Source organism: Rhinatrema bivittatum, chromosome 4, assembly GCF_901001135.1.
Source record: "Rhinatrema bivittatum chromosome 4, aRhiBiv1.1, whole genome shotgun sequence".
In the NCBI taxonomy this organism is placed as follows: domain Eukaryota; kingdom Metazoa; phylum Chordata; class Amphibia; order Gymnophiona; family Rhinatrematidae; genus Rhinatrema; species Rhinatrema bivittatum.
This window is the reverse complement of record NC_042618.1, coordinates 196,442,751-196,468,798: the sequence shown is the minus strand read 5'-3', so window position 1 is coordinate 196,468,798 and position 26,048 is coordinate 196,442,751. Positions and strand designations below refer to the sequence as shown.

General features: G+C 45.8%; 1 protein-coding gene across 2 annotated transcripts in view; it reads right to left on the bottom strand.

The window, feature by feature from the left end:
• Positions 1-26,048, bottom strand: part of DNAH1 (dynein axonemal heavy chain 1) — a 1,058,897-nt gene that overhangs the window by 45,628 nt on the left and 987,221 nt on the right. For both annotated transcript variants that reach the window (XM_029599497.1, XM_029599496.1), the window contains exons 74-75: positions 10,954-11,084; positions 555-699 (exon numbers count right to left, since the gene is read on the bottom strand). In XM_029599497.1, coding sequence (XP_029455357.1) covers positions 555-699; positions 10,954-11,084 — 276 coding nt within the window. The remainder of the gene's footprint in view (positions 1-554; positions 700-10,953; positions 11,085-26,048) is intronic.

Below are 26,048 nucleotides of genomic sequence, written 5' to 3'. Positions count from 1 at the left end.
TTGCATGGTTTGTACTATTGTTCACCACTGCAAGCAACCCTTTGGAGATGGCAGTCTATAAAATTAAGCTAATTAAATATTCATACACACACATACATATGTATATATAGAAACACAAACATTTTTTATATCTATGAACACAAGCACTATAACTTCACAACAGTACTGATGGGATGTATAAAGGGATATAAATGAGCAAAGCTACACAGTAGTATCAAATGTAGATAAACAGGAAAACAAATTATATGTAAACTAATAGAGTTTGCCATAAACACCACGAAGAACTGGTCCCATTTACTATATGGGTTATGTCACCAAAATATCAAGAGTAAATAAAAATACAAATCTCATGTAATCAAATTAAATATCATGAAACACCTAAATAACTAACATATATATTTTATAGGTAACCATAAATTAAGTTATCTCTCTTATGTCAAGAACTCTGCCAACAGAAAAATTCCAAATCCAATGGAACCAAAGGGAAAGGATCTGGAAGAAGTATATGAGTAGAACAGATATTTGAAAAAATATGGTGACAGGGAAGGGCATACCTTTGATTTCCATAGCTCAGGAACTGCATTGTTGTACAGGCTGACGGACATCAGCTCCAACTCAGAAGACATCACCACTAGGCCCTTGAGAGCCTTCAGCAGGTCCTGCAGTGAGTGAGTGATCGCTTCCAGCAAACGGTTATATCTGAAATAGCAAGAAATCAAAGAGAAAAATCTGTAATGATATCCTGCACAGCTAGAGACCATCACTGTGGTTAAAAAGGACAATAGTAAACACAGGATCAGCAATACTACAAAACAACCTGCAAAGTGCAATGCCAGTATTTGATGATGTGAATGGGTGGCTGCCCTGGGCGTGACACGACAAGGAGCATCATCAAGCCACTTAAGCCTCTAACTCTGAAGTGGTCTATGGGACTGAAAAGAAAAAGGAATGCTGTTGTTTCTGCCAGTCTTACCCATGTGGGTCTGAAGGAGATTCGCCACCGTTGCTCCAACTTCCTCCTCCTGCTCCTTGTGCTTGCCAGCCCAGTTTTGGCTCTGCTGTAATTGACCCCAGAAAAACTTGAAGCCATAGCTCTGCCACCCCACTTCTACTGCAGCTTGTGGGACCAAACCAGTGTTCCAGAACTACCCAGTACAGCCTGTGGGACTAAACTAGAGTGCCAGCATTGCCCCTCACTTCCAAACTTGCAGTGCAGTAATAATGGGAGATTTCAATTATCCCAATATTGACTGGGTAAGTGAAACATCAGGGCATGCTAGAGAGATAAAGTTCCTGGATGGAATAAAAGACAATTTTATGGAGCAATTGGTTCAGGAACTGAAGAGAGAGGGAGCAATTTTAGATCTAAATCTCAGTGGAGCACAGGATTTGGTGAGAGAGGAAACGGTGGTGGGGCCGCTTGGCAATAGTGATCATAATATGATCAAATTTGAATTAATGACTGAAAGGGGGACAGTAAGCAAATCCACAGCTCTAGTGCTAAACTTTCAAAAGGAAAACTTTGATAAAATGAGAAAAATAGTTAGAAAAAACCTGAAAGGTGCAGCTACAAAGGGAAAAAGTGTGCAACAGGCATGGACATTGTTAAAAAATACCATCCTAGAAGCACAGACCATATGTATTCCACGCATTAAGAAAAGTGGAAGGAAGGCAAAATGATTACCAGCATGGTTAAAAGGTGAGGTGAAAAAGGTTATTTTAGCCAAAAGATCTTAGTTCAAAAATTGGAAGAAGGACCCATCAGAAGAAAACAGAATAAAGCATAAGCATGGCAAGTTAACTGTAAAACATTGATAAGACAGAAGAAGAGAGAATTTGAAATGAAGTGGACCATAGAGGCAAAAACTCACAATAAAAACTTTTTAAAATATGTCAGAAGCAGAAAGCCTGCAAAGGAATTGGGTGGACTGTCGGATGATCAAGGAGTTAAAGGGGCACTTAGAGAAGATAAGGCCATCGCAGAAAGATTAAACAATGTCTTTGCTTCAGTGTTTACTGAGGAGGATAATGGAGAGATATCCGTTTTGGAGAAGGTTTTCATGGGTGATGATTCAGATCAACTGAACGAAACGACGGTAAACCTAGAAGATGTGGAAGGCCGGATTTACTACTCTTCAGTTTGTCAATCGCTTGGACCAGATGGTATACACCCCCAGAGTTCTGAAAGAACTAAAATATGAAATTTCAGACCTATTAGTAAAAATGTGTAACCTAACATTAAAATCATCCAATATATCAGTTTTGTCCAAGTACCTTGAGTCTGCAGATGTCCAATGTGTGCTCCCCACCTGAAGGTGGATGCATCTGTAGTTAATGTTACTTGCGGAACTGGTTGTTGGAAAGGTAGGCCTGTGAGCAAGTTGTCCTCGTTCGTCCACTATAGGAGCGAGGACCGTAGTTGTTGAGTTACTTGAACTGCATAAGACAGTGGTTGAATGGCTTGTATCCACTGCCTTCTGAGTGTCCATTGAGTGACCCTCATGGCTAATCTGGCCATAGGAGTGACATGAACTGTGGAGGGCATGTGACCCAAAAGAGTGAGTCACTGATGAGCTGTCACCTGCATCCGTGCGTGTAGAGAGCTTGCTAACGAGGCGAGTGTCTGTGCACGGTGTCATGGACCCTGCCCGCGGAGCTAATCCCTGCGAGCAGGCACTCACCTTCCCCCAGTTGCTGCCTTTTCCCCAACGCGGCTGGTGCCGGAGTCGGGCCTCCCGTGTGGCTGGAGCCACGGACTGAAGTTCCTCCCGCGGCCCGGAGGCTGCCCCTGGTAGCAGTCTTCACTGTGGCCAGTGTCGCGGACTTTCAGCGTCCTCTTCGTGGCTGGAAGCCGCCGCCGTCACCCCCTGTTCCCGGCGCGAAGGCCGCATCCCCGGTCTCGAGTGGCGGCTGGAGCCGCCCCCGGGGCTTCCTGCAGCGGCTGGAGCCGCTGCCGTCATCAAGGCCTGCTTCTCAGGCCAGCCCTGCCTTCTGCATGGAAGAAGTCGGTGCAGGCCGCTGTCCGCGGTCCTGCACAAGTTCCTGCTTCCTTCTCTTAGGCGCCTGCGCGCGTCTCTCTTCTGAATTTAAAGGGCCAGACACAGGAAGTGCGCTGGCCCCATTTAAGGATGGACTTCCTACTCTAGCCCTATAAATGGTCTGTCGTCACAGTACATCTTCGCCTTGCATCGGAGTTACTTTACTCTGGAGGCTCCTGCCTGCCAGAGCTCCGTCAGGTCTTCTTTGTGGAGCTCCTCTTCATTTCATTTCGTCTCGTCATGTCAAGTCATGTTCGTGCCTGAGGTCCCCATCCAGGTGTCCTGGTGTCTCGTCTTGATCTTCTGCTTCCTAATGTCCCACGTTCCTTGGTGTTCTGCCCTTCTTGGTGTTTGCTTCAGCGCTCCTGAGCCTTCTGGTACCTGTCAGGCCGTGCTCTCTCGGATGACGTCTTTCCTGAGCGTGGAGTAGCCTACAGGTGGAATTCGTTCCTGTGCTCCTGAGCCGTCATGTCCTGCCAGCCTTTGTGGAGCTCCAGATGACTTATGGCTCAGTCGTCGAAGTTCTGCCTCGGCTGGATTCTTCCCTGCGCTCGTCCCTTTCTCAGCGTGGTCTGTGATCAGCCTCCTCGGGCTGTGTAGGGCGCGCAGTGGGACAGGGTGGTCCGCGACCAGTCCCATGGGTGGACTGTGTAGGGCGCCCTGAGACAGTGCCAATGTCCTTCCATCCAGCTCTCATCTCGTCTGGACTTCGTCAAGTTCTTCGTCTTGTCCTAGATGCCGTTGCATCAGTCTTGGTATCATGTCAACGTCTTGCTCCTGATGTCGTCGCATCGACCCTGGTCCGAGATGCTGTCGCATCGACCAGTGGTCCGTGATGTCTTCGTATCAGCCTTGGTGTCATGTCTTCAGCTACCTTGGTGTCATATCTTGTGCCAGCCCTCGTCTCTGCTGCCATCCACATCAGCCTGTGGCAGACATTCTAGATGAAGTCTCGAAGCTGTCATAAGCTGCTCTAACTTCATGTTTCCCAGCTTCTAGGCCCTTATGGATAATGCTATTGAAGGAATCTTGAAATTGTTGGGGGAGATATTCTGACAACTCCTGAATTTGTTTCCACAGATTATGCTGATATTGTGTCATATAGAGTTGGTAGGCTGCAATTCTGGATACTAGCATTGATCATTGAAACATTTTTCTGCCAATGGTGTCCAAAAACCTGTGATCTTTCCCAGGAGGATTTAATGAATGAGGTTTAATTCTTTTAGACCTCTTTTGAGCTGATTCTACTACTACCGATTGGTGAGGTAGTTGAGTTTTCTGGAAGCCAGGAATATGCTGGACTAGATAGGTAGCATCAGTCAGTTTATTTACAGGTGGTATGGTGCAGGGATGCTCCCATAGCCTTTGTTACAAGTCCACTAGAACTTCGTGAACTGGTATCGCCAGGACTTCTTTAGGTGGGTCCACAAACTGTAACACTTCCAGAGTTTTCTATCTAGTATCTTCTTCAGATACTAGCTGCAAAGGGATAGTATCAGCCATATCTTTGATGAAAGTCGAGAAAGAGAGGTCCTCTGCAGGTGATTTCCTTCTTTCCTCTGGAGGAGAAGGTTCTGAGAGGACTTCCTCCGAGGAAGAGTCAGTATTTGGATCATCCCAAGTGTCCGATGAACGTGGACAAGGAGGAGTCGATGGAAGAGGAAAAGATGGCATCGAGGGTTTCCCCGGTGGCCTTGATGGAAATAGTGGAGAAAACGATGGCTGTGGATGAGAGATTCCCAATGGACTGGGAGTAGGATCAGGCATCGGTACTTCCTTCATTAACTCTTCTTCTTCCATCGGTCTTGGCATCGGGGCATCGGGTGGTTGCACCAGAATGGCGATGAGAGTGTCCAACTTCGCTAATATTGGCGCCAAGAAGGACATATCCGGCATCGGCATTGGTGTAGGCATCGGTGTCTGTGAGGGTAATGGTATCGGTGGATGAACCGGAACCGGCGATGGAGTCGGTGACGGTATCGGAATCGACACCGGTGACGTGGGTGGAACTGGTGTCGGCAATGGAGCTGGCATTGAAGGCATGTCACGGAGTGCGTCTCGAACTGCCTGGTGGATATAACCATCCCGCCCTCATAGCTACTGAAACCAGAGCAGCTACGGGGGGAGGCAGTGAAGGTGATACAGGTATCTCCACAGGGCCCTGTGGAGGCACGGTTCCTGGCACCGATATTGGTGGGGATCGCCTAGGAGTCGAAGGCCTCGAAGGACACAGAGACTCCTTTCTCCGAGGTTTCTTCGGAGCTGATTCGATACCTGTCGAGGGAGCTCCGGTTATTGGGTCCAATTCAGGATCATGAGGCCTCCGGTGTCGATGACGTTGTTTCTGTCGATGTTCGACACCTTTTTCAATGATAGATGCAGACTTTATCGATGACCGTGAAGGGGTCGGTGAAGGTCGATCACCTGCTTCATCGGCCGACGTCTTGTTTTTAGCATGACTTTCCTAATCACTCTAGCCGGAGATGATTGTGTCAAAGTTGAGGTCGACGGCATCAGTTGAAGATGGAATAGATGTTCCATTTTTTCCATGCACAGTCTTCTGCCTTTCGGCGTCATCTCGGCGCATCTCGGGCACGTCTAAACATCATGTCTCTCACCGAGACAGAGTACACACTCGATCTGTGGGTCCGTTATGGACATAGTGCGGGAGCAACTCGAGACTTTTTAAAACCGGTAGCCATAACGAAGGCCGGACAGCTGTCGACAACCTTCTACTCGGTTAAATAATAATGGAACCGACCTGAAAAATTTTTAAACACTTACCGATGGTGGAAAAAGGGAGACCCCTATGGCGGTATAAATTTTTTCCGATATTTTAAAACTTTTTTGTGTAGTGAATATTCACCACATAGGGCTCCTATAACCGCGAGGCTAACAGCAGCGTGGAAAAAAGAAGACTGAAGGAAGACCCCTGTGGCTCGAGGGATCATGGCATGCTGGGCATGCTCAGTGGGCTCAGTATGCCAGTCAAAAGTTTCTAGAAACTTTGACAGAAAGTTTTCCGTGATAGGGCTCAGTCAGTGATGTCACCCATATGTGAGGACTAGCATCCTGCTTGTCCTGGGATAATGCTACGTTCTATCTTAGGAGTTACCACCCAGGAAAGAGCTCTAGGCATCATAGCAGACAACACATTGAAATTGTCATCCCAGTGTGCTGTGATGATCAATAAAGCAAACAGAATGTTATGAATTATTAAGAAGGGAATGGAAAATAAAATGGAGGATGTCATAATGCCAATAAAGTTCAGCCAGTGATCAGCAATGGGATACAGATCAGTGTTACCTTCCCGCAGCTGATGGGATTCATCATTCTTGGGCCGTGGGGCTGGAGTAGGATGCTACTGCAGCTGTCATTTGTGCTGGGGAGTAGGGGTGTTGTAAATGAGAGCAAGTCGGAGGGAGAGCATGTGTGTGTGATTGAGATCATGTATGTAAGACAGAGCGTGTTTATGCAAGTCTGATTGACAGTATATGTCTATGAGATAGCATGTGTGTGATTGACAGCATGTGTGTGTAAGAGAGAACATATCTATAAATAAGAGACAGAGCATGTGTGTGAAAGAGAGAGCACCATGTGTGTGATTGAGAGCATGTGTGTAAGTAAGAGAGAGAGCATGTATATGATTGAGAGACAGACAGACTGGTCAGGGAGATGACTGGTATATGTAAGGGAGAGAGAGACTGGTCAGGGAGGTGACTGGTATATGTAAGGGAGAGAGAGACTGGTCAGGGAGGTGACTGGTGTGTGTATGAGGATGACAAAGTTTGGACAGGGAGATTACAGATGTGTGTGTGTGAGAGGGATTGGTCAGGGAGGTGGCTGGTGTGTGTGAGGTAGGGAGACTTGTTGGAGGAAGACACTGGTGTGTGAGAGACAGAGATTGGTCATGGAAGAGATCTGGGTGCCATAGTGGATACATTGAAATCATTGGCTCAGTGTGCTGTGGCGGTCAAAAAAGCAAACAGAATGTTAGGAATTATTAGGAAGGGGATGGTAAATAAAACAGTGGATGTCGTAATGCATCTGTATTGCTCCATGGTGAGAGCGATACAGATACTATATGCGATACTATGAATGCTATGTGCAATTCTGGTCGCCGCATCTCATAAAAAATATAGTTGCACTGGAGAAAGTACAGAGAAGGGTAACCAAAATGATAAGGGGCATGGAATGGCTCCCCTATGAGGAAAGACTAAAGAATTTATGGCTATTCAGTTTGGAGAAGAGGTGACTGAGGGGGGTATATGATAGAGGTCTACAAAATCATGAAAGGACTTAAACAGGTTAATGTAAATCAGTTATTTACTCTCTCTCTCAGATAATAGAAGGACTAGGGGGCACTCCATGAAGTTAGCAAGTAGCTCATTTAAAAGAAATCAAAAAATTTCTTTTTCACTTAGTGTATAGTTAAGCTCTGGAATTCATTAGTGTAACTGGATTTTAAAAAGGTTTGGATAAGTTCCTAGATGAAAAATCCATAAACTGCTATCAATTAATAAGCAATAGTAGCTTGAGATCTATTTAATGTTTGGTACTTACCAGGTACTTATAACTTGGATTGACCACTGTTGGAAACAGGATGCTGGGCTTGATGGACCCTTGGCCTGACCCAGTATGGCATATCTTATGTTATGTTCTTATGTAACCTATGGATCAGTCCTTACCCTCCTTTTTGTAACAACAGGATTGGAACCTCAAATATATCTGGGTCCTCTGTCTTGAAGGACCTTAACCTTATCAAAATCTCCTGGAGTCACAAAACTGACCACAAGACAAATAATTTAGAGATAAGACCCTCGTCCTAGGCTCCTTTGAGTCTCCCCAGGCCTTGGCCGTCTTCTTCAAATCCTCTCTAAACAGAAGCTGATCTTTAAAGGACAATTTAATCAAATTTGTTTTTGATATATTATCTGTCATCCAATTACATGTCCAGAGAGGTCTTCAAGGCACTACAATGGATGATACCCCTCTGGCAGAAGAGCATGCAAAATTATAGCCAGCATCTGCCAAAAAGGCTGCCTTTGGCTCTAAAGTCATGGAAGTCCCTCCTAACTCCTCCTGTGCATCTTGTGCCAGATGCATACCAGATCTCACCACAATACATCAGCAGGCCAAGATCAGAAGGATCATACTAACCACCTCAAAGACCTGTTTAAGCATAGCCTCCATCTTCCTGTCCTGAAAATCTTTAAGAATGGCACTACCCTCAATAGGGATGGTGGTTCACTTTGTCACTGAGCACACAAAGTCATCAACCTTAGGAAATTAGAACTTCTCCTTTACCTGAGGATCCATCAGATACATCTTGGAAAGCAAGTGACCCCCTTTAAAATTAGCCTCCAGAGTCATCCAATCTTAATCAATCAAGTCTTGCACCACCTGGTGGAATGGTACAAACCATGACGATTTCCTTAAACTGAACATAATAGGATCCTCCTTGGGAACCGCTGCCTCATCCCTCCTATCCCCTGAAATCTGCAACATGCGCAGAGACTGGGAAATCAGGGATGACAATTCATCTGTGCGAAAAAGTCACAGCATAGTCATGTGGTCCTTCCCATCAAGAGACACTTCACCCTCTTCTAAGTCCTTGTTGCTGTTCCCCGGCAGCAACTGCTTAAAACTGTCTAAGGAATCCTCTGACTCACTGAAATCTTCCCTTGACAAAATCTCCATAGCACTGGTATGCTTCCTCCCCTAAAAATATTAAGGAGTAGAAGGGAGAGAGAGAGCTGGCACAGATTAGCCTGATCCTTGCAAAAGGCCCACAGGCCCTTAAAAAAACTTTATCCGGGGCAAAGAGGACATGTCCATTGAGGAGGTCAGGGCAATACCTGTTTGCGAGGTCAAGACTGCAGCTGCTTGCTGGTACTCTAGGCTTAAAGGAAAAAAAACATCTTGCCCAGCACTCTGCACCAGTAATAGAATCTCCAAGGCTTCCAAAGGCGCAAAGGAATCAGACCTCACTGTTCCATCAATCGTGGCCACTGAAATGAAAACCCCATCAACAGAAAATTGCAGGTCTGCATGTCCCTTTGGGCCACTAAACACTGCCAGTAAAACTTCAAAGTGCTGTCAATCTGCGCCTTCCTAAGATGGCAGGCTGTGGAAAGCACAGTTCTTTTTCTGTGCTTTTCTGCCGGCGCCATTTTGGCCTTCCCATCCACGGCATAGAAACAAACATGGTGCCCCCACAAACTTTCCCAAGTTAGCCACTCCCCACTGAGTAGGTGTCCCTGGAACAGCAATAAGAGATCCCCATACTGTGGCCTCTGATGAAAAGTTCTTCTCAGCTTTTTTTTTTTTAACGTTATTACTCAGAAGCAGATAACTTAAAAAATCAGTCCCAGAAATAATGGAGAAAGAAGGCAACTGGGGTAGCTTCAACCAGGGGGATGGGGGGAGGAGAGAGAGGGGTAAGAAAAACTATTTTAAACCCTCCCGGAACCCCCTTGTCCTAGACTGCTCAACAGATGGAGTGACATCTTGCTGGAGGCGGAATACTGGCAGGCTGGTGTCAGCACAGAGATATTTAAGGAGCGACCTCAGCAAATTTGTTGATCTTTGTCTTCATCTGCTGGTTGGCATGCATATGCCAATGGTGTGGACTGGTCTGATTGGATGAAGAGGAAGGGGTCCTTATCTTCCCAGCTGGCCCTTAGCCTTTATTGGAGTGAGCCTCCAATGCCCCTTCTAGCGGATCATTGCATTCTACACAAACTAGGCCTGAGCTCCTCTACAGAAATCCTTTCAGCAAACTTCAAGACTAGATTCCAAAACATTCCTCTGTGTGACTCATGGAGCCACCCTATATACCATTTCTAAAATCTATTCTTTTTGGGGAATGAAACCTTCTATCAACCACTCCTTAATGCATACCTCCCTGGACTTCTCATTGTTGTATGATTATCTGTTAGTAATAGCTAGACAACCTTACACAGAGTTTTATTAAACAAAATGGGGCATTTTCAGAAGCAGCAGATATACATCATGAGCTAGATTCAAACTGGGGGTTTTCCCATAGGGGTAGATTTTCAAAAACGACGCGTTGGCGTACTTTTGTTGGCGCTCCAGGGGCCAACAAAAGTATGCGGGATTTTAGTAGATACGCGCGTAGCCGCACGTATCCGCTAAAATCCTGGATCAGCGCGCACAAGGCTACCGATTTCGTGTAGCCGGCGCGCGCCGAGCCGCGCAGCCTACCTCCGTTCCCTCCGAGGCCGCTCCGAAATCGGAGCGGCCTCGGAGGGAATTCACTAACGCCCTCCCCTCACCTTCCCCTCCCTTCCTCTACCTAACCCACCCCCTGGCCCTGTCTAAACCCCCTCCTACCTTTGTTGGGGGATTTACGCCTCCCAGAGGGAGAAGTAAATCCCCGCGCGCCAGCGGGGTGCTGGCGCGCCTAGACGCAACCCAGGGGCGGTTCCGGAGGGCGCAGCCACGCCCCTGGACCGCCCCGGGCCGAAACCACGCCCCCGGGCCCGCCCCCGAAACCCCGCGTCCCGCCCTGAAAACGGCGCGCTGCTCGGCCCCGCCCCCGACACACCCCCCTCGGAAAACCCCGGGACTTACGCGAGTCCCGGGGCTCTGCGCGCGCCGGTAGGCCTATTGAACATAGGCGCACCGGCGCGCAGGGCCCTGCTCGCGTAAATCTGGGCGGATTTATTAACTAAAATTACAGTAGCCAGGAGATGTTGGGTTTTCCTGTAGTGATGGATAGAAACTGGGAGCAGTTACACACACAGCCCAACATATGAGATTTTTACTACTATTTAGACTGTGTTGAAGCTTTTATCAAAAAAGCATCATGAAAAATGATGTTTAAATAAGTTTTGCATAAATGTGGTAGTCACCAATCATCTTAATATCTCATTTGCATTATGATTATTACCTGATGACCTCTTGCACCAGTACTGTGTTCATGGACTCCTCATATAGGACAGGATACTTTGACATCACTTCCTTTACATCAGTGGGTTCTGGAATGTCCTTAAGGATATTCCCAGAGATCTCCTCTACAATCTGCAAAATAGAAGAAAATGAATAGAATGTTATGTGTTCTGGGCAGGGGATAGAGAATATACTGCATCTCAGAAATAGAAGGGGGAACATAATGCAAGAAGGAAAAGGTGATGCCAACAGATCTCTTGGGTATAGGAAGGAATGTGACAAAGTCTTTCACAGACTGGAGGAGGATTGTAATGTGTTTGAGGAGCAAAAGCGAAAATATGATGGAAGGTCATGGGGGCAAGAGAGTGAATATGACATCCCCATAGCTCACAGACAGGAGAAAATATATGATACTGTGTCCTGTGGGTAGGAGAGGCATGTGATGCTATTGCATCTCTTGAATAGGAGAAATGTAACACTGATTTGCAGACCCAAGGGGAATTGTATATTTTGCAATGATATATGTTGTGGGCAGGAGTGAAATAAGAAACATTTTGTGGGTGGCTTGGGGAATATGACACTATGTTTTAAGGATGCAAGGGAAAATGTGTTATTGTATTTCAGAGGTAAGGATTTCACAGTCGTGAAGGAAGATAAGCTAAATCTCATGTGAAAGCCAGCAGTGATCGCATCACCGCGGTGTTATCACTGCCGGCTTTCACTCCCAATAGCGCCATCTTAAAAGGTGGTGCTATTGGGCACGCTACTGGCGGCGATAAGGGCCCTTACCTTTTCGCCGTCAGCGAAGTTTCCGCGGCGTCCACCCCAACGCCTCCCCGACTCCGCCCCAATCTAGGTATAGCGTGCGTCGTGCAATAGGGTTAGAATATAACCCCCTAAGTTTGCTATTTGGACTGTGTCTGTATATAGATTTCCTTTATTATATCCACTAACTAGCAGATGGAGTCAGAAATAACAGGCTCACTGATCTCAGTCTGCCAGTATTACCTATAGCAAGCTAACACATTAACTCACAAAATTCTTTCCATCCTCAAAATTCTTTCCATCTCCCAAGAGAACATAAGCAAGAGAAACTATTTACAGCATCAGCATAAGACTTACCTTTCTTTTTCTTGCATTGAAGTATCAAAATATGCACCTCAACTTAAACATATGAAGCTGAAATGGAAGTCTGACAGGGTAGGGAGGGTCCTGGACTGGTCTAGCTGGACTCAAGGAAAGGAAATTATCAGGTAAGAACAAATTTCTCCTTCCTCTTCATCCAACTGGACCAGTCCAGACATATGGGATTTACTCAAGCTAAAATCGAAACCATATCTCAAGAATCCGTCTCCCTACTTTATCCAAATTACGATCTACAGGCAGTAAATTCAGAATGGATAGAATTCGATCCTACCTCCTCTCTAGTGATTCAGAAAATCATTAGTAAGCAAAAAATATCAAACTCTCCTTTAAACCCATGTGCTGGCTTTTTATTAAAATCGCTTATTGAACAATATCCAGATGACCTGTGCTCAATAATTAATCAATCTTTAAAGTCTGGGCAGTGCCCTTACTTGTTAAAGCAGACCTCAGTTCTACCCATATTAAAGAACAAATCATCTTCATTCCTAGACTTTTCGACTCTTAGACCTATTGCATCATTATGCACCTTAGCAAAAGTTTTGGAATCAGTGGTCCTTTACCAACTTAAAGACTACCTCGCTGAATATGAGATTTTAAGTCCAAACCAACATGGATTCAGGAAAGGTCACTCGACTGAGACTCTTTTGTTATCATCATTTGACACCTTCCTTAGAGGATTCGATTCTTACACAGATTATATCATTGTTTTTTTTAGACATCTCCGCAGCGTTCGATACGCTAGATCATAAAATATTACTTTCAGACCTTCAACTAATAGGTATCAAGTCCACCGTTCTGAAATGGTTCGAAAGTTTTCTCTCCAACCATATATGCCAAATTAATATAGGCTCCTGCTCTTCTCAAAAATATTCACAGTCCACAGGTGTCCCACAAGGCTCGTCGCTTTCTCCTATACTATTTAACATTTATCTCCTTCCGTTGTGTAAAATTCTGGCCTCCCTGAATGTCCAATTTAAACTGTACGCTGATGACATACAACTGTTTATCCCCTACAAATCCTCTTGGACTGACACAATAGCACTAATTCAACTGTACATGACTACAATTGAGCAATGGATGGCCCACAATCGACTGAAATTAAATAGGAAGAAAACAGAACTCCTCTATCTCAGTTTTATATCTGACTCTACAAATGCTCCCCCCACCAGTATCAAATTAGGCAATGATGAAATACCGATCACAAAACTAGCACGAAACCTAGGTGTCTGGTTGGACACCAACCTATCCTTATCCCAACACATCTCAAAAACAGTGAAAAATTCAAACTTCACGTTTTGAAACGCGTACGTCCGCTTCTGTTTTTTCATGACTATCGATCTATCTTGCAAGCATTGATTCTGACTGGACTAGATTATTGCAACGGTTTATATATTGGGTTGCCGGAGAACACCATTAAACCTCTGCAACTTATCCTGAATTCTGCAGCCAGACTTCTTACAGGCACAACTCGAACACAACATATCACTCCAGTCTTATTTAACTTACACTGGCTGCCAATTAAATATCGAATCCAGTATAAAATCTTGTCACTTGTACACTCTTTACTAAACAACACAGATTCTACTTGGCTGTGTTCTTCGTTATGGGGCGGATTTTCAGAGCCCTGCTCGCGTAAATCCGCCCAAAACCGGGCGGATTTACGCGAGCAGGGCCCTGCGCGCCGGTGAGCCTATTTTACATAGGCTCACCGGCGCGCGCAGAACCCCGGGACTCGCGTAAGTCCCGGGGTTTTCGGAGTGGGCGTGTCGGGAGGCGTGTCGGGGGCGGGGCCGGAGCATGCGGCGTTGCGGGGGCGTGTCGGCAGCGTTTTGGGGGCGGGTACGGGGGCGTGGCTACGGCCCGGGGGCGTGGCCGCGCCCTCCGTACCCGCCCCCAGGTCGCGGCCCGGCGCGCAGGAGGCCCGCTGGCGCGCGGGGATTTACGCCTCCCTCTGGGAGGCGTAAATCCCCCGACAAAGGTAGGATGGGGGTTTAGACAGGGCCGGGCGGGTGGGTTAGGTAGGGGAAGGGAGGGGAAGGTGAGGGGAGGGCAAAGGAAAGTTCCCTTCTAGGCCGCTCCGATTTCGGAGCGGCCTAGGAGGGAACGGGGGTAGGCTGCGCGGCTCGGCGCGCGCAGGCTATACGAAATCGATAGCCTTGCGCGCGCCGATCCAGGATTTTAGCCGATACGCGCGACTACGCGCGTATCTACTAAAATCCAGCGTACTTTTGTTTGCGCCTGGAGCGCAAACAAAAGTAGGCTGTTCGCGCTCGTCTGAAAATCTACCCATAAGAGTTTACAAACCCCAGAGAGAACTCAGGTCAGCAGGACAAAACCTGCTGGAAGTGCCAACAGTAAAAAATACTACACTAAATGTAACCAGAAACTGAGCATTCTCAGTGATAGGACCTACGCTTTGGAACGCTTTGCCGAACCCCCTAAGGCAAATACATAGCGCAAAGGAGTTTTAAAAAGCACTGAAAACTCATCTATTCCAAATAGCTTTTAAAGATATGGTAACTCCTAGTCTGGAATAACAATATCAGATGAGCATTGTTTACTTAGCATTTGTCATTTATATAAACGTTTTTAAGTTAATTACTTTTATATGATTTTCTGTTCTTTGAGTTTTTATAAAATAGTCGCCAATCTTCTTTCTTATATCATTATAAGTTATATTATTGATAATTTTTCCCTCTGTATTTTTAATCTTACTTTATTGTATCTCTGTTTTATTTTTATTTTTTGTTTTATTTATTTTTGATTTATTTGGTTTATTTAATTATACTCTTATTTTATGTCATTATTGTAAACCGCTTTGAACAGTAATATTGCTGACAAAATGGTATAGAAATGTCTTAAATAAATAAATAAATAAAATTTCTAAAAGGGTCATACTGTCAAACCTGCTCTAAATATGTCTGAGGCAAAGGAGGTATCCTCTGTGGCTCAAACATGCAAATGCTAATGCTTCAAAAAAGAATGTAATGAGGACCATATTGCTGCTATACAAATATCCAATGACAAAACTAAGTGGAGTGCTGCCCATGACACCGCTTGAGCTCTAGTTGAATGCACCCTGATCTTCTGGGGCAAAACCTTACTACTATCAAAGTAAGCCACTATAATTACTAGAGATGAGAATCGTGTGATCGATCGTCTTAACGATCGATTTCGGCTGGGGGGGGGGGGGGGGGAATCGGATCGTGGCAGTTTTGTTTTTTTAAATATCGTGTACATCGTAAATCGGGGGAGGGCGGGAAAACCGGCACACTAAAACAACCCTAAAACCCACCCCGACCCTTAAAAATAAACCCCACCACCCTCTCGAACCCCCCCAAAATGTCTTAAATTACCTGGGGTCCAGTGGGGGGGGTCCCGGTGTGATCTTCAACTCTCGGGCACACTAAAACAACCCTAAAACCCACCCGACCCTTTAAAATAAATCCCCCACCCTCCCAAACCCCCCCAAAATGTCTTAAATTACCTGGGGTCTAGTGGGGGGGGTCCCGGTGTGATGTTCCACTCTCGGGCCATGGGTGCATTTGATAGAAATTTTGGTTCCTGTCCCCCGACGTCGCGAGCGTAGGAGATCGCTCCCGGACCCCCGCTGGACCCCCAGGGACTTTTGGCCAGCTTGGGGGGGGCCTCCTGACCCCCACAAGACTTGCCAAAAGTCCAGCGGGGGTCCAGGAACGATCTCCTGCACTCGAATCGTGTTGCCATAATGCAAAATGGCAATATGGCCATACGGCCAGTGCCATTTTGCAATACTCGATGCAAAATGGCGCCGCCCGTATGGCAGCAACACGATTCGAGTGCAGGGGGTCGTTCCCGGACCCCCGCTGGACTTTTGGCAAGTCTTGTGGGGGTCAGGAGGCCCCCCCCCCAAGCTGGCCAAAAGTCCTTGGGGGTCCAGCGGGGGTCCGGGAGCGATCTCCTACGCTCGTGACGTCGGGGGACAGGAACCAAAAGGTAGCACCGGCGCCATTTCTATCAAATGCACCCGTGGCCCGAGAGTGGAACATCACACCGGGACCCCCCCCACTGGACCCCAGGTAATTTAAGACATTTTGGGGGGGTTCGGGAGGGTGGGGGATTTATTTTAAAGGGTCGGGGTGGGTTTTAGGGTTGTTTTAGTGTGCCGGTTTTCCTGCCCTCCCCCTTCCCCTCCCCCCCGATTTACGATTTTTGACGATAAATCGGGGGAATTCCTATTATATATCGCCTCTAACGATTTTTGACGATTTAAAATATATCGGACGATATTTTGAATCGTCAAAAAACGATTCACATCCCTAATAATTACCTCCTTAATCCAATGTGCCAAAGTGGACTTGTTAGCTATATTTCCTTCTTGGTCCACTGAATAAAACAAAGAGATGATCTGATTTCCTGATGGCATTTGTGTTTTCCAGTACTGCAAAGAAAGTCTTATCAAAAGAGGGTAGGCACATTACCTGGTTAAGGTGAAAAAACAAAACCACTTTGGAAATAGAGAAAGACACCATACAAATCTTAACTATATTGATTGTAAACACCAAAAATGGCTCTCTGCAAGAAAGTGCCTGCAACTCTGAAATTCTCCTAGCTGAACAGATTGCCACCAGGAAGAGTGAGTTTAAGCAACCTCTCCTTGAAAGGCTTAATAGAGAACCCAACAAGAAAGTCAACACCAACTTCAGATTCTAAGAAGAAATCTGATCCCTTACCAAAGAATTAATGTGTTTGACCCCTCTAAGAAAACAAGAAGGGAGGGAGGAGGAATAGCCTAGTGTTTAAAGCAGTGGGCTACAAACCAGGAGACCAGGGTTCAAGTCCCGCTGTCACTCCTTGTGACCTTGGGCAAGTCACTTTACCCTCCATTGCTTCAGGTACAAAACTTAGATTGTAAACCCTCTGGGGATAGGGAAATACCTACAGTACCTGAATGTAAACCGATGTGATATCTCAGATCAAATGTTGGTATATATATATAAAAAAAAAAAAAATAGATTCGATTATAAAGGCTTCCCTAATACTCGGCCACTATAGCAAGCAATAGCTGCCACCTGAACCTTTAGAGCAGTGGTTCTCAACCTTTTTTCGGTCGGGGCACACCTGACAGATGGTTCTCACATGCGTGACACACTGAACATGTGACCTTCATGGGGCTAAAGTAAATATACATTCTGCATCCACAGAAACCCCCTCGACCCCCAACAATGGGTGCAGAGCAGAACTAGGGCATTACCCATACAACTCACCATACAAAAAAAGATATTCTGGTTCTGATGACATCTCAGTTAAAGCAAAACAAACTCTCTTTACTGGCAGGCACAATACCCCTCCTTATGAAAAGACAGTAATTTACCACTAATGCATGTCCTATTGAGAAAACACAACAAATAAGATTGATACAAATGCCTACATGCTAGTATAATACCTCACCTCGGTCACACACACAGAACAGACCTTCACCAAGTATAGAAAGACCACACATTATAAATATGGACACAGAACCTGGAATGGAAAACCAAAAAAAGCCACTCTGCATGCAGTGCAAACCTGGAGAAATGGAAAGAGAAATATAGCACCTAACGCAGTCCCAGGATCTGCAATAATGCACAGAAACTAATCTGCACAAAGTTACACCTGCATTATGGAACACACTCAAACAGTAACAATCCTATCTATGAAAAGGCAACACTACAAATATTAAACCAGGCCCTAAACACTAAAAATACCTCCTTTTAGGAAAACAATAACCCAAGCTGCTATAGAATCCCACACAGAAATAATTGTAAAACTATATTAATAAATGTTTCAAAACAACTGATGAACAGAATAACGTCAAACAATTAAAACTCATAAAAATTAAAAACTGTCCAAACATCAATTAAATATTTCAAAACAGCAGAAATCACATAATACTCAATAATTAAAATGGCAGTCAATCAAGAAAAATAAACTTAAAATGCCACCTTTACTTACCCTATCCAGCAACTCTCCTACTCCTTTCCTTTGAAAGCACATACGAGGAGCAGCAGCAGCTGCAGAAGCTCTGTCCTCTCGGTCTTCTTCTTTAGGGCCCACAACAAGTCACACACACACACACCCCAATTAAACCCTATGACCAGTCTTACCTCAGTCATCTCCCTGACTAGTCTCAGTCTCTCACACACACCCGTCACCTCCCTGAACAGTCTCTGTCTCTCTTTCACACACACCCCAGTCACCTCCCTGACCCATCTCTGTCTCTAACACACCCCAGTCACCTCCCTGCCCAGTCTGTCTCTCACACACACCCCAGTCACCTCCCTGCCCAGTCTGTCTCTCTCACATACCCCAGTCACCTCCCTGCCCAGTCTGTCTCTCACACACACCCCAGTCACCTCCCTGCCCAGTCTCTCTCTTCTCTCACTCACATTTTGCTTAGAGCCCCAATGTTGTGCTTCCCTTTAATTTTGCAGTGGCATATTTCCCAGTCCTGCTGCTGCTTTCTCAGCTGCACTGAAGCAGCAAACATTTATTTTAGAAAAATATGCCACGGCACTAAGGCTTTCTTGTGGCTGTCGGTATATCCCTAGGCTCCTGCGGCCCCCCATCTGCCTGCTTTTATGGCCACTGGGAGCTCCAATTACCCCATCTGTAAGCAGCATGGCTGAGTGCCACATTTACTTTAATTGTGGCTCTGCCGCGCTCACTGTTGCATCGGGGGGAGGGGGGTGGGAATCCCTGGAGCAACCAGCCTCTTCGTGTTTGCGACTCACTGCCGCTTTGGGGAATCCCTACTCTATAGCGGTTCCTGGCACGGCTGGCCTCTTTTCTTTGTGGCTCGCCGCTGTGTATAATTTCAGCACTTCCAACCCATGGCGGCCTTGCTTCGACAGGGTCGGGATTCTTCACTGCCACGGGCCTGGACACTGCTACTCCTCTCAGTCCCCCTCAAACCAACCCATCCCCGGGTTATGAGATGCTCCCCTTCTTTCTGCCCCACCGGCCAATCAGAGGCTCCTCCCTTCTTCCTACTCCCACTGGCAGGAAGAAGGGAGGAGACTTCCGATTGGCCCACAGGGGCAGGAAGAAGGGAGGAGGCTTCCAACTGGCCCACATGGGCAGGAAGAAGGGAGGAGGTTTCCCATTGGCCTGCAGAGGCAGGAAAATGGTAAAGGGAAGTATAACTGGGGCTATGGGACACCGGAGCCGTGACACACCAGCTGGTGCTTGGCGACACATTGGTGTGTCGCGACATACCTCCCTGTAAGAAGTCCAGAATGCAAGGAGTCAAGGCTCCTGTGGCCACAAGCTGTCTATCCGAACACCAGTTCACAAGATTTGCCAAATCCTCACTTATGCCAATGAAGTAGAAATCTTTCTAGCACCTGGGAGTATATACATGACTTCCTGAGAATAACTCTTTTTAGTCAAATGAGACCTCTCAAGGGCCAGGCCATAAGTCAAACCAACCCGGATCCTCATGAAATAATGGGTCCTGAGACAAAAGATCTCTGAATTGAGGCAATCATAAGGAATTTCTATTCTATAACCTGATGAGTTCTGCATACCAGGGATGTGTCTTGGTCATTTTGGAACTACCAGAATCACAAGTCCCTGATGACCTCAGATCATCTGCAGAAATCTGCCACTAATGTCCCTAAAGGCCATTTGTGAATTAAAACATCCAGTCCAGATTAACCCTATTTTTTTTTCCTCGACTGAAAAACCATTGTGGGGTCACATGATGTGGTGTAGCTGAACGGACGCGTTCGTCTCAGCTCCGGGCACCATCCACTTATTTTTGCACTTTACATCCTTTTTTCACCACTGGACCGTGGCAACAACGATCTTTCTATAAAGGTAGATGTCCATAGATACATATATGCTAAAGTCGACCGCCGCTATGCCCTTGAGGGGGGGGGGAAAAGAAAAAGAAAAAATCCGAGACGTCTCTGACAAAATGGCGCCGACGCCCGGTCGCCAGACTCCCCCGCAAGCCACGACCGACCTCACGAAATCGCCGGTACAAATACCCCCGAATGATCTGACCGAGCAAATTACTGCAGCGGTCGTGAGCGCTCTGGACTCCCGGTTTTCCGATTTAACGCAACAGTTTCGAGACCTGAAACAAACCCTTACGGATCTCCCGCCAAGACTCGAGCAGGCTGAATCGCATATAGCTAATTTGGAGGATGAAACTCATACATTAACTCAGAAGATAGTGGCCCTGGAAAAAATGGCACGAGATACCACTGATAAATTGGATGATATCGAAAACAGGGCACGTCGTAACAACCTTAGGATTACAGTTTTACCTGAATCCATCGAGGAGCAAGGCCTATCTCTCTTTTTGGAAAAATGGCTGCCCAACGTGTTAGATATCCCTGAGCTGGAGGGGAAGCTGGGCGTCGAAAGAGCGCACAGATTGGGGAGACGTAGGGAGACTGATCAAAGGCCACGTCTCGTTATTGTGTGTTTTCTCAATTGGGCTCAGAAGCAAAAGATAATGCAGGCCGTGAGGTTAAAAAAAGACCTACAGTACCAAGGCGTACTGGTCCGAATTTTTCAGGATTTTTCCACGCTGCTTTCGCTTAAACGGAAAACATATAGCCCACTCTGTACCGATCTCTTCAAGAGGAATATAAAATTCCAATTACAATATCCCGCCAATCTTAAAATATGGCACGCAGGAACGGCTCACATTTTCAAGGATGTTGTGGCAGCCAAATCATTTGTCGATGGCTTCTCTGGGGACTGAGCTCATATTTTCGTCAACTCCGACTTGGGAAGTTTTTCTCGCCAGTTACCTCACGTCGGTTGGCAGTGCATGCCCTATTTCATTGGGTACTTTTACTGTTTTATGCCTCATGGGCTGTTTGCCGTTCTGTTTTTGAACAGTTTTGGTTTCTAAGTTTAGGGCCGTGCCTATATTGTGGGGCCGGGATCTATGGATGTCTCAGCGGCACAATTATTTTTCGCTGACTTTACAGGGGCCGTTTTATTTCACGGCGGGCTCCGACTCCGAGAGCCCTTTCCGCCTGAGACGCCACACCGACTGGAAATGACTGCTTTCTTTTCATTTGGAAATCTTTCATGTTTCATATTTCCCAGGAGGTTTGAAGCTCTGATCCATGCTGCTTGGATATACGGACCCTGTTCCCACCTTTATTATGCAGCGGAGACCCATGGGTACCAGACTTGGAAATGACTTTCATGGCACCGATGGATCCCATGTGTTGGCAGCATGTGCATTCTATACCAGCAGGGAACAGACGTGTTTCCATGTGGAGATCAGGGGATTGATTAGCTTGATAGTCTTTGGACACCAAAAAAAAAAAAGAAAACAACGGAAAGGTCGTCTGTGAGGACGCAGACGGCCATGAGACGACCTGCACAGAGACTTTTTTGGAGTTTACGCTTGGTTATACAGAATCGTGGTTGGTCCTTTTGGATGTTGTTATACATATGTGTACTTCCATATAGTGGATGGTGCCTGGTCACATTGCTACGTTCCACCTCCCTTCCTTTATTTTTAAGGGAGGATTCTTGTGATCTTGTGGGCACTGGAATTTGGGGGGGACAGGGGGTGGGGGAGGGGGAGTAGGGGACGAAATAAGGGGCTGGAAGAATCGTTTGTAGGGAAAGGGGGAAGGGTGGGGGGACAGAGGGGGGATGGGGGGGGGGTTTGCAGAATAATTTCGTAACAGTAGAGTATGATCCTCAGTGTTTCTTTTCATGTATTGGGCTACAGTGGTTCCATGTTCTGTCAGTCTTGCTGTGTTTTTCAGTGGCTTTGGTGTTGCCCCAAAGGTTCATGCAGAGAGGATGCTAGGCTGGGGGCACCTCTCTTTTTTCTGAGACCTTTTGTCTCTCCAGACAAATTTTCTCACATTTTCATGGCTAAATTAATATCCTGGAATGTAAATGGCCTGGGAACACCTATCAAGAGGAAAAAGGTGCTGTCCCATCTTAAACGCTTGCACGCAGATATTGCCTGTTTGCAGGAGACGCACTTTACGGACATAGAGAGCCAAAAGTTGCAGTGGGAGTGGGTGAACTTATGTGTTTATGCCCCAGCAGCCCACCGGAAAGCGGGAGTAGCCATTTTGATCAATAAAAACACCAATTTTCAATTTAAGCAGAGTATAGTTGACCCTGCTGGGCGATATGTTTTGTTGGTGGGCTTGTGGAATAATTCACTGGTTACTATCTGTAATATTTACGCTCCTAATGATTATTCACATGACTTTTTTGTTAGTATGGTTAACCTGTTGCATGTACATGGAGAGGGCACAGTGTACCTGGTGGGTGACCTTAACTGCGTCCAGGATCCCTCTCTAGATAAATCCCCCCCCCCAAATTGCTCTCATGGGAAAGAAAAAGAAGGGGGTAGCTTACCTATGTCATCATTTAGGTTTACTGGATGTGTGGCGTACCCTACACCCCAGTGAAAAAGACTACACTCACGTTTCCAGGTCCCATGGTACGCTATCTTGTATTGATTACATTTTAACCTCCCATACGGTATTTTCTGATATAGCCGATGCACATATTGAACCTCAGGCTATATCAGATCACGCACCAATATCGATTACTATGAGGGCCCCCACGCACACTAATAAGACGAGGTTGTGGCGTTTTCCTCATTACTTAAAAAATGATGTTCAGTTTAAGTCCACACTTTGTGACAAATGGAAAGACTATGCTAAAAATAATCACCAACACACTGATAATCCCCATCTTTTCTGGGAAACGGGGAAGGCCATGATTCAGGGTGAGATTATTGCCTACGTACACTTTCGTAACAAACAACTTAACCAGTCTATTCTTCAATTAGAGACTTTGCTTCAACAGGCAAAAAAGAGACTGATTGGGTATAATATAGACAGCCATCGGAAAGAGTATTATAGTATACTGGGCCGCCTAAACACCTTACTAACTACACGAGCACGCCATTATCTACAGAAGGGGGAACAGAACTTGTTTAGGTTTGGAAATAAACCGGGTAAATTGATGGCAAACCTAACCAGGACTAGGCGACACCGTTCCTTTATTACAACTTTGAAAACTCAATCGGGTGACGTTACCAACAACGAAAAAGACATTTGTGAAATTTTCCGACAGTACTATAGCATGTTGTACAAACCTGACCTGGTTATGGAACATCCTGATGATGCGTTCTTCCAGGACATTCCTATGCCGACGTTAACAGCATCTCAATTGACCTTTCTGAACAGGCCCGTACATACTTATGAGATAATGCAGACCATCGCAGCCATGAAGTCGGGGAAATCCCCGGGCCCGGACGGTCTTTCCTATGATTTCTATAAAATCTTGCAAGTTCACCTTAGTCAGCCTTTAACCCACTATTACACAGCAGGCTTGACGCAAGAAAAATTCCCTGTTTCCTTTAACGAGGCATATATTGCTGTCCTTCCCAAATCGGGCAAAGACTTACAACAACCGTCCTCTTATAGGCCTATCTCCTTATTAAACTGCGACTTTAAAAATACTCACCAAAATTCTCGCTGAGCGACTGAACGTTTTTCTCCCTCATTTAGCTTCCCACCACCAAACTGGTTTTGTTCGGGGGAGAAAACCGACTGCAAATATACTTAAGCTTATTACTGCCCAACACATCTGCCAACATCAAGATATCCCGGCTCTAGCCATCGGTCTTGATGCTGAAAAGGCGTTTGACCGCGTGGCCTGGCCATACCTGTACTCAGTCTTACAACGTTTCGGCATCAGGGGAGATTTTCTCCAGTACATCTCTTTGTTTTACCACCAGCCAACTACACGTATCCTTGTTAATGGACGCCTTTCAGATGTGGTTCAGATAGAGAGGGGGGTCCGACAGGGCTGTCCGTTGTCACCTCTTTTATATATTCTTTATATTGATCCCCTCTTAAGAAAAATTGAAGCCTGTCGGGAGATAAAGGGGTTTGGGGGACCCACCCATATATTTAAAATAGCCGCTTTTGCGGATGATCTTTTAATTTTTGTCACCCAACCGTTACGTTCACTCCCGGTGGTATTGAAACTGTTGGATGATTTTGGCTGTTTTACTGACCTAAAAATAAATTATGATAAATCCGAAGCCATTGATATCACCGGGTCTGTTCATGACGCCTGGCCGGGTGCTTTTCTCATTCCTTGGGTGACAGATAGCCTTAAGTACTTGGGTGTACACATTCCTACTAACATAAACCAGCTTTACAAAGCTAATATTCAACCTTTGGTACTGAATACTTTGGCCGCTTTAAAGAGATGGCTACACTTACCCTTGACGTTAACGGGTCGTATACAGCTTTTCAAAATGATCTTGCTACCTAAATGGTTATATGTAATGCAATTATTACCACTTTGGATTCAGAAACGAGACCTTACCAAGATTAATAGGGCTTTTAGGGTCTATCTCTGGAAGGGGAGGAGAGCCAGAATACCCTTTTCCACTCTTGTCCGTCCTAAGGTTCAAGGGGGGCTGGAATGTCCAGATTTAGCTCTTTATAACCTGGCCTGTAGTCTTAGATATGTGAAAGACTGGTTGCTTGGTACCTCACTTTTCACCCCACATAAATGCCTCCTCGAATGGTATGGGGTTCCTTCGTTGAACCCTTTGTTACAGTTGGATACGAGCCAAGTTCCCCATTACCTAAGAGCGCAGGAATTTCTTCGCTCCAATAGGAAGGCATGGCATATGTTATGTCGTCTTATGGGAATCCAGAACCGTTTAACGCCCCTGCTTACTATTGTGGGTCACGATCTTTTCCCGCCGGGTCAGGGAAAGGGGACATTTCACAGGTGGAGCACTTATGGCCTTCATTTTATATCAGACCTGTCAGTCAGACAGGGTAACGAGGGAATTTCTCCCTTTTCAACAACTCCAACAAATATTTAATTTACCGGCTACTGATTATTATGCTTACCTGCAACTCCACCATTTTATTCACACAGAACGTTCCCGGTTGATGGTGAGGGTTGAACACCAGGCGCTTGGGGATTTATTACAGACAGGGAAACATAACAAACCTAATACGTCTTACTATTACAAAGAGCTTATTGGTCTGGAAGATACACGTGTGTTGGGTCGACTTTATAACAGATGGACGGTGTGGCCCTTATTTTCTTTAACAGTTTCCAAATTTACGGAATGTTTCAAAGATCTGGCCCTCGTGTCCGAAAATGTTCTTTTACGGGAGACTGGCTATAGATTCCTTTGGCAAAGCTATATAACCCCACTACAAGCAAAGCAAATGTGGATTACGCACTCTTCCCAATGCCCTAAATGTTTACTTGAGGGAAGTAATTTTTTCCATTGCTTCTGGGAATGTAGTGCAATTTCCCGTCTCTGGGGCCTGATTCGTAATGCCTGTCAAAAATTTTTGAAAAAGTTCTTACCTTTTGACCCAACCTTATGGTTATTTGGCTTAGACCCCCTGGATCGCCTACATTTAACACCATTTGAATGTTTGTTTCTTTTGAAGGCGAGTCTCATGGGCAAAAAAGTAATTTTGGTTAATTGGCTCAATAGGGGTACACCCAGCTACGAGAATTGGTTTCGCCAAATGCTTCGGCTCTGTTCCATGGAATATGCCATTCTAACAGATGTTATGCCAAAGAGATCTAGGGCCACAACAATGATATGGTCTGCTTTTACCCGCTCTTTGACTCCTCGCATAAGCCACATACCGGACCCGTGGAATATGGACCGGCCTCACACAGCTGACGAGGATCTGCGGGACTTTTTGGAGGACCACTGATCTTTTCTCCATTTCAAGGATCATACTTTGTGGACTTTTTGTAGTATGGGGGGGGGGGGGGGGGGGGGGGGATGAAATATGTCTCTTGCATCTTGTTATTCTGTTTCTTGTAAACGTTTAAAACTCAATAAAGATAGTTTCCAAAAAAAAACAACCCATTGCACTTTCATATTTTTGTTGGTTCCCATAAGGTTCATCAGAGAATGTC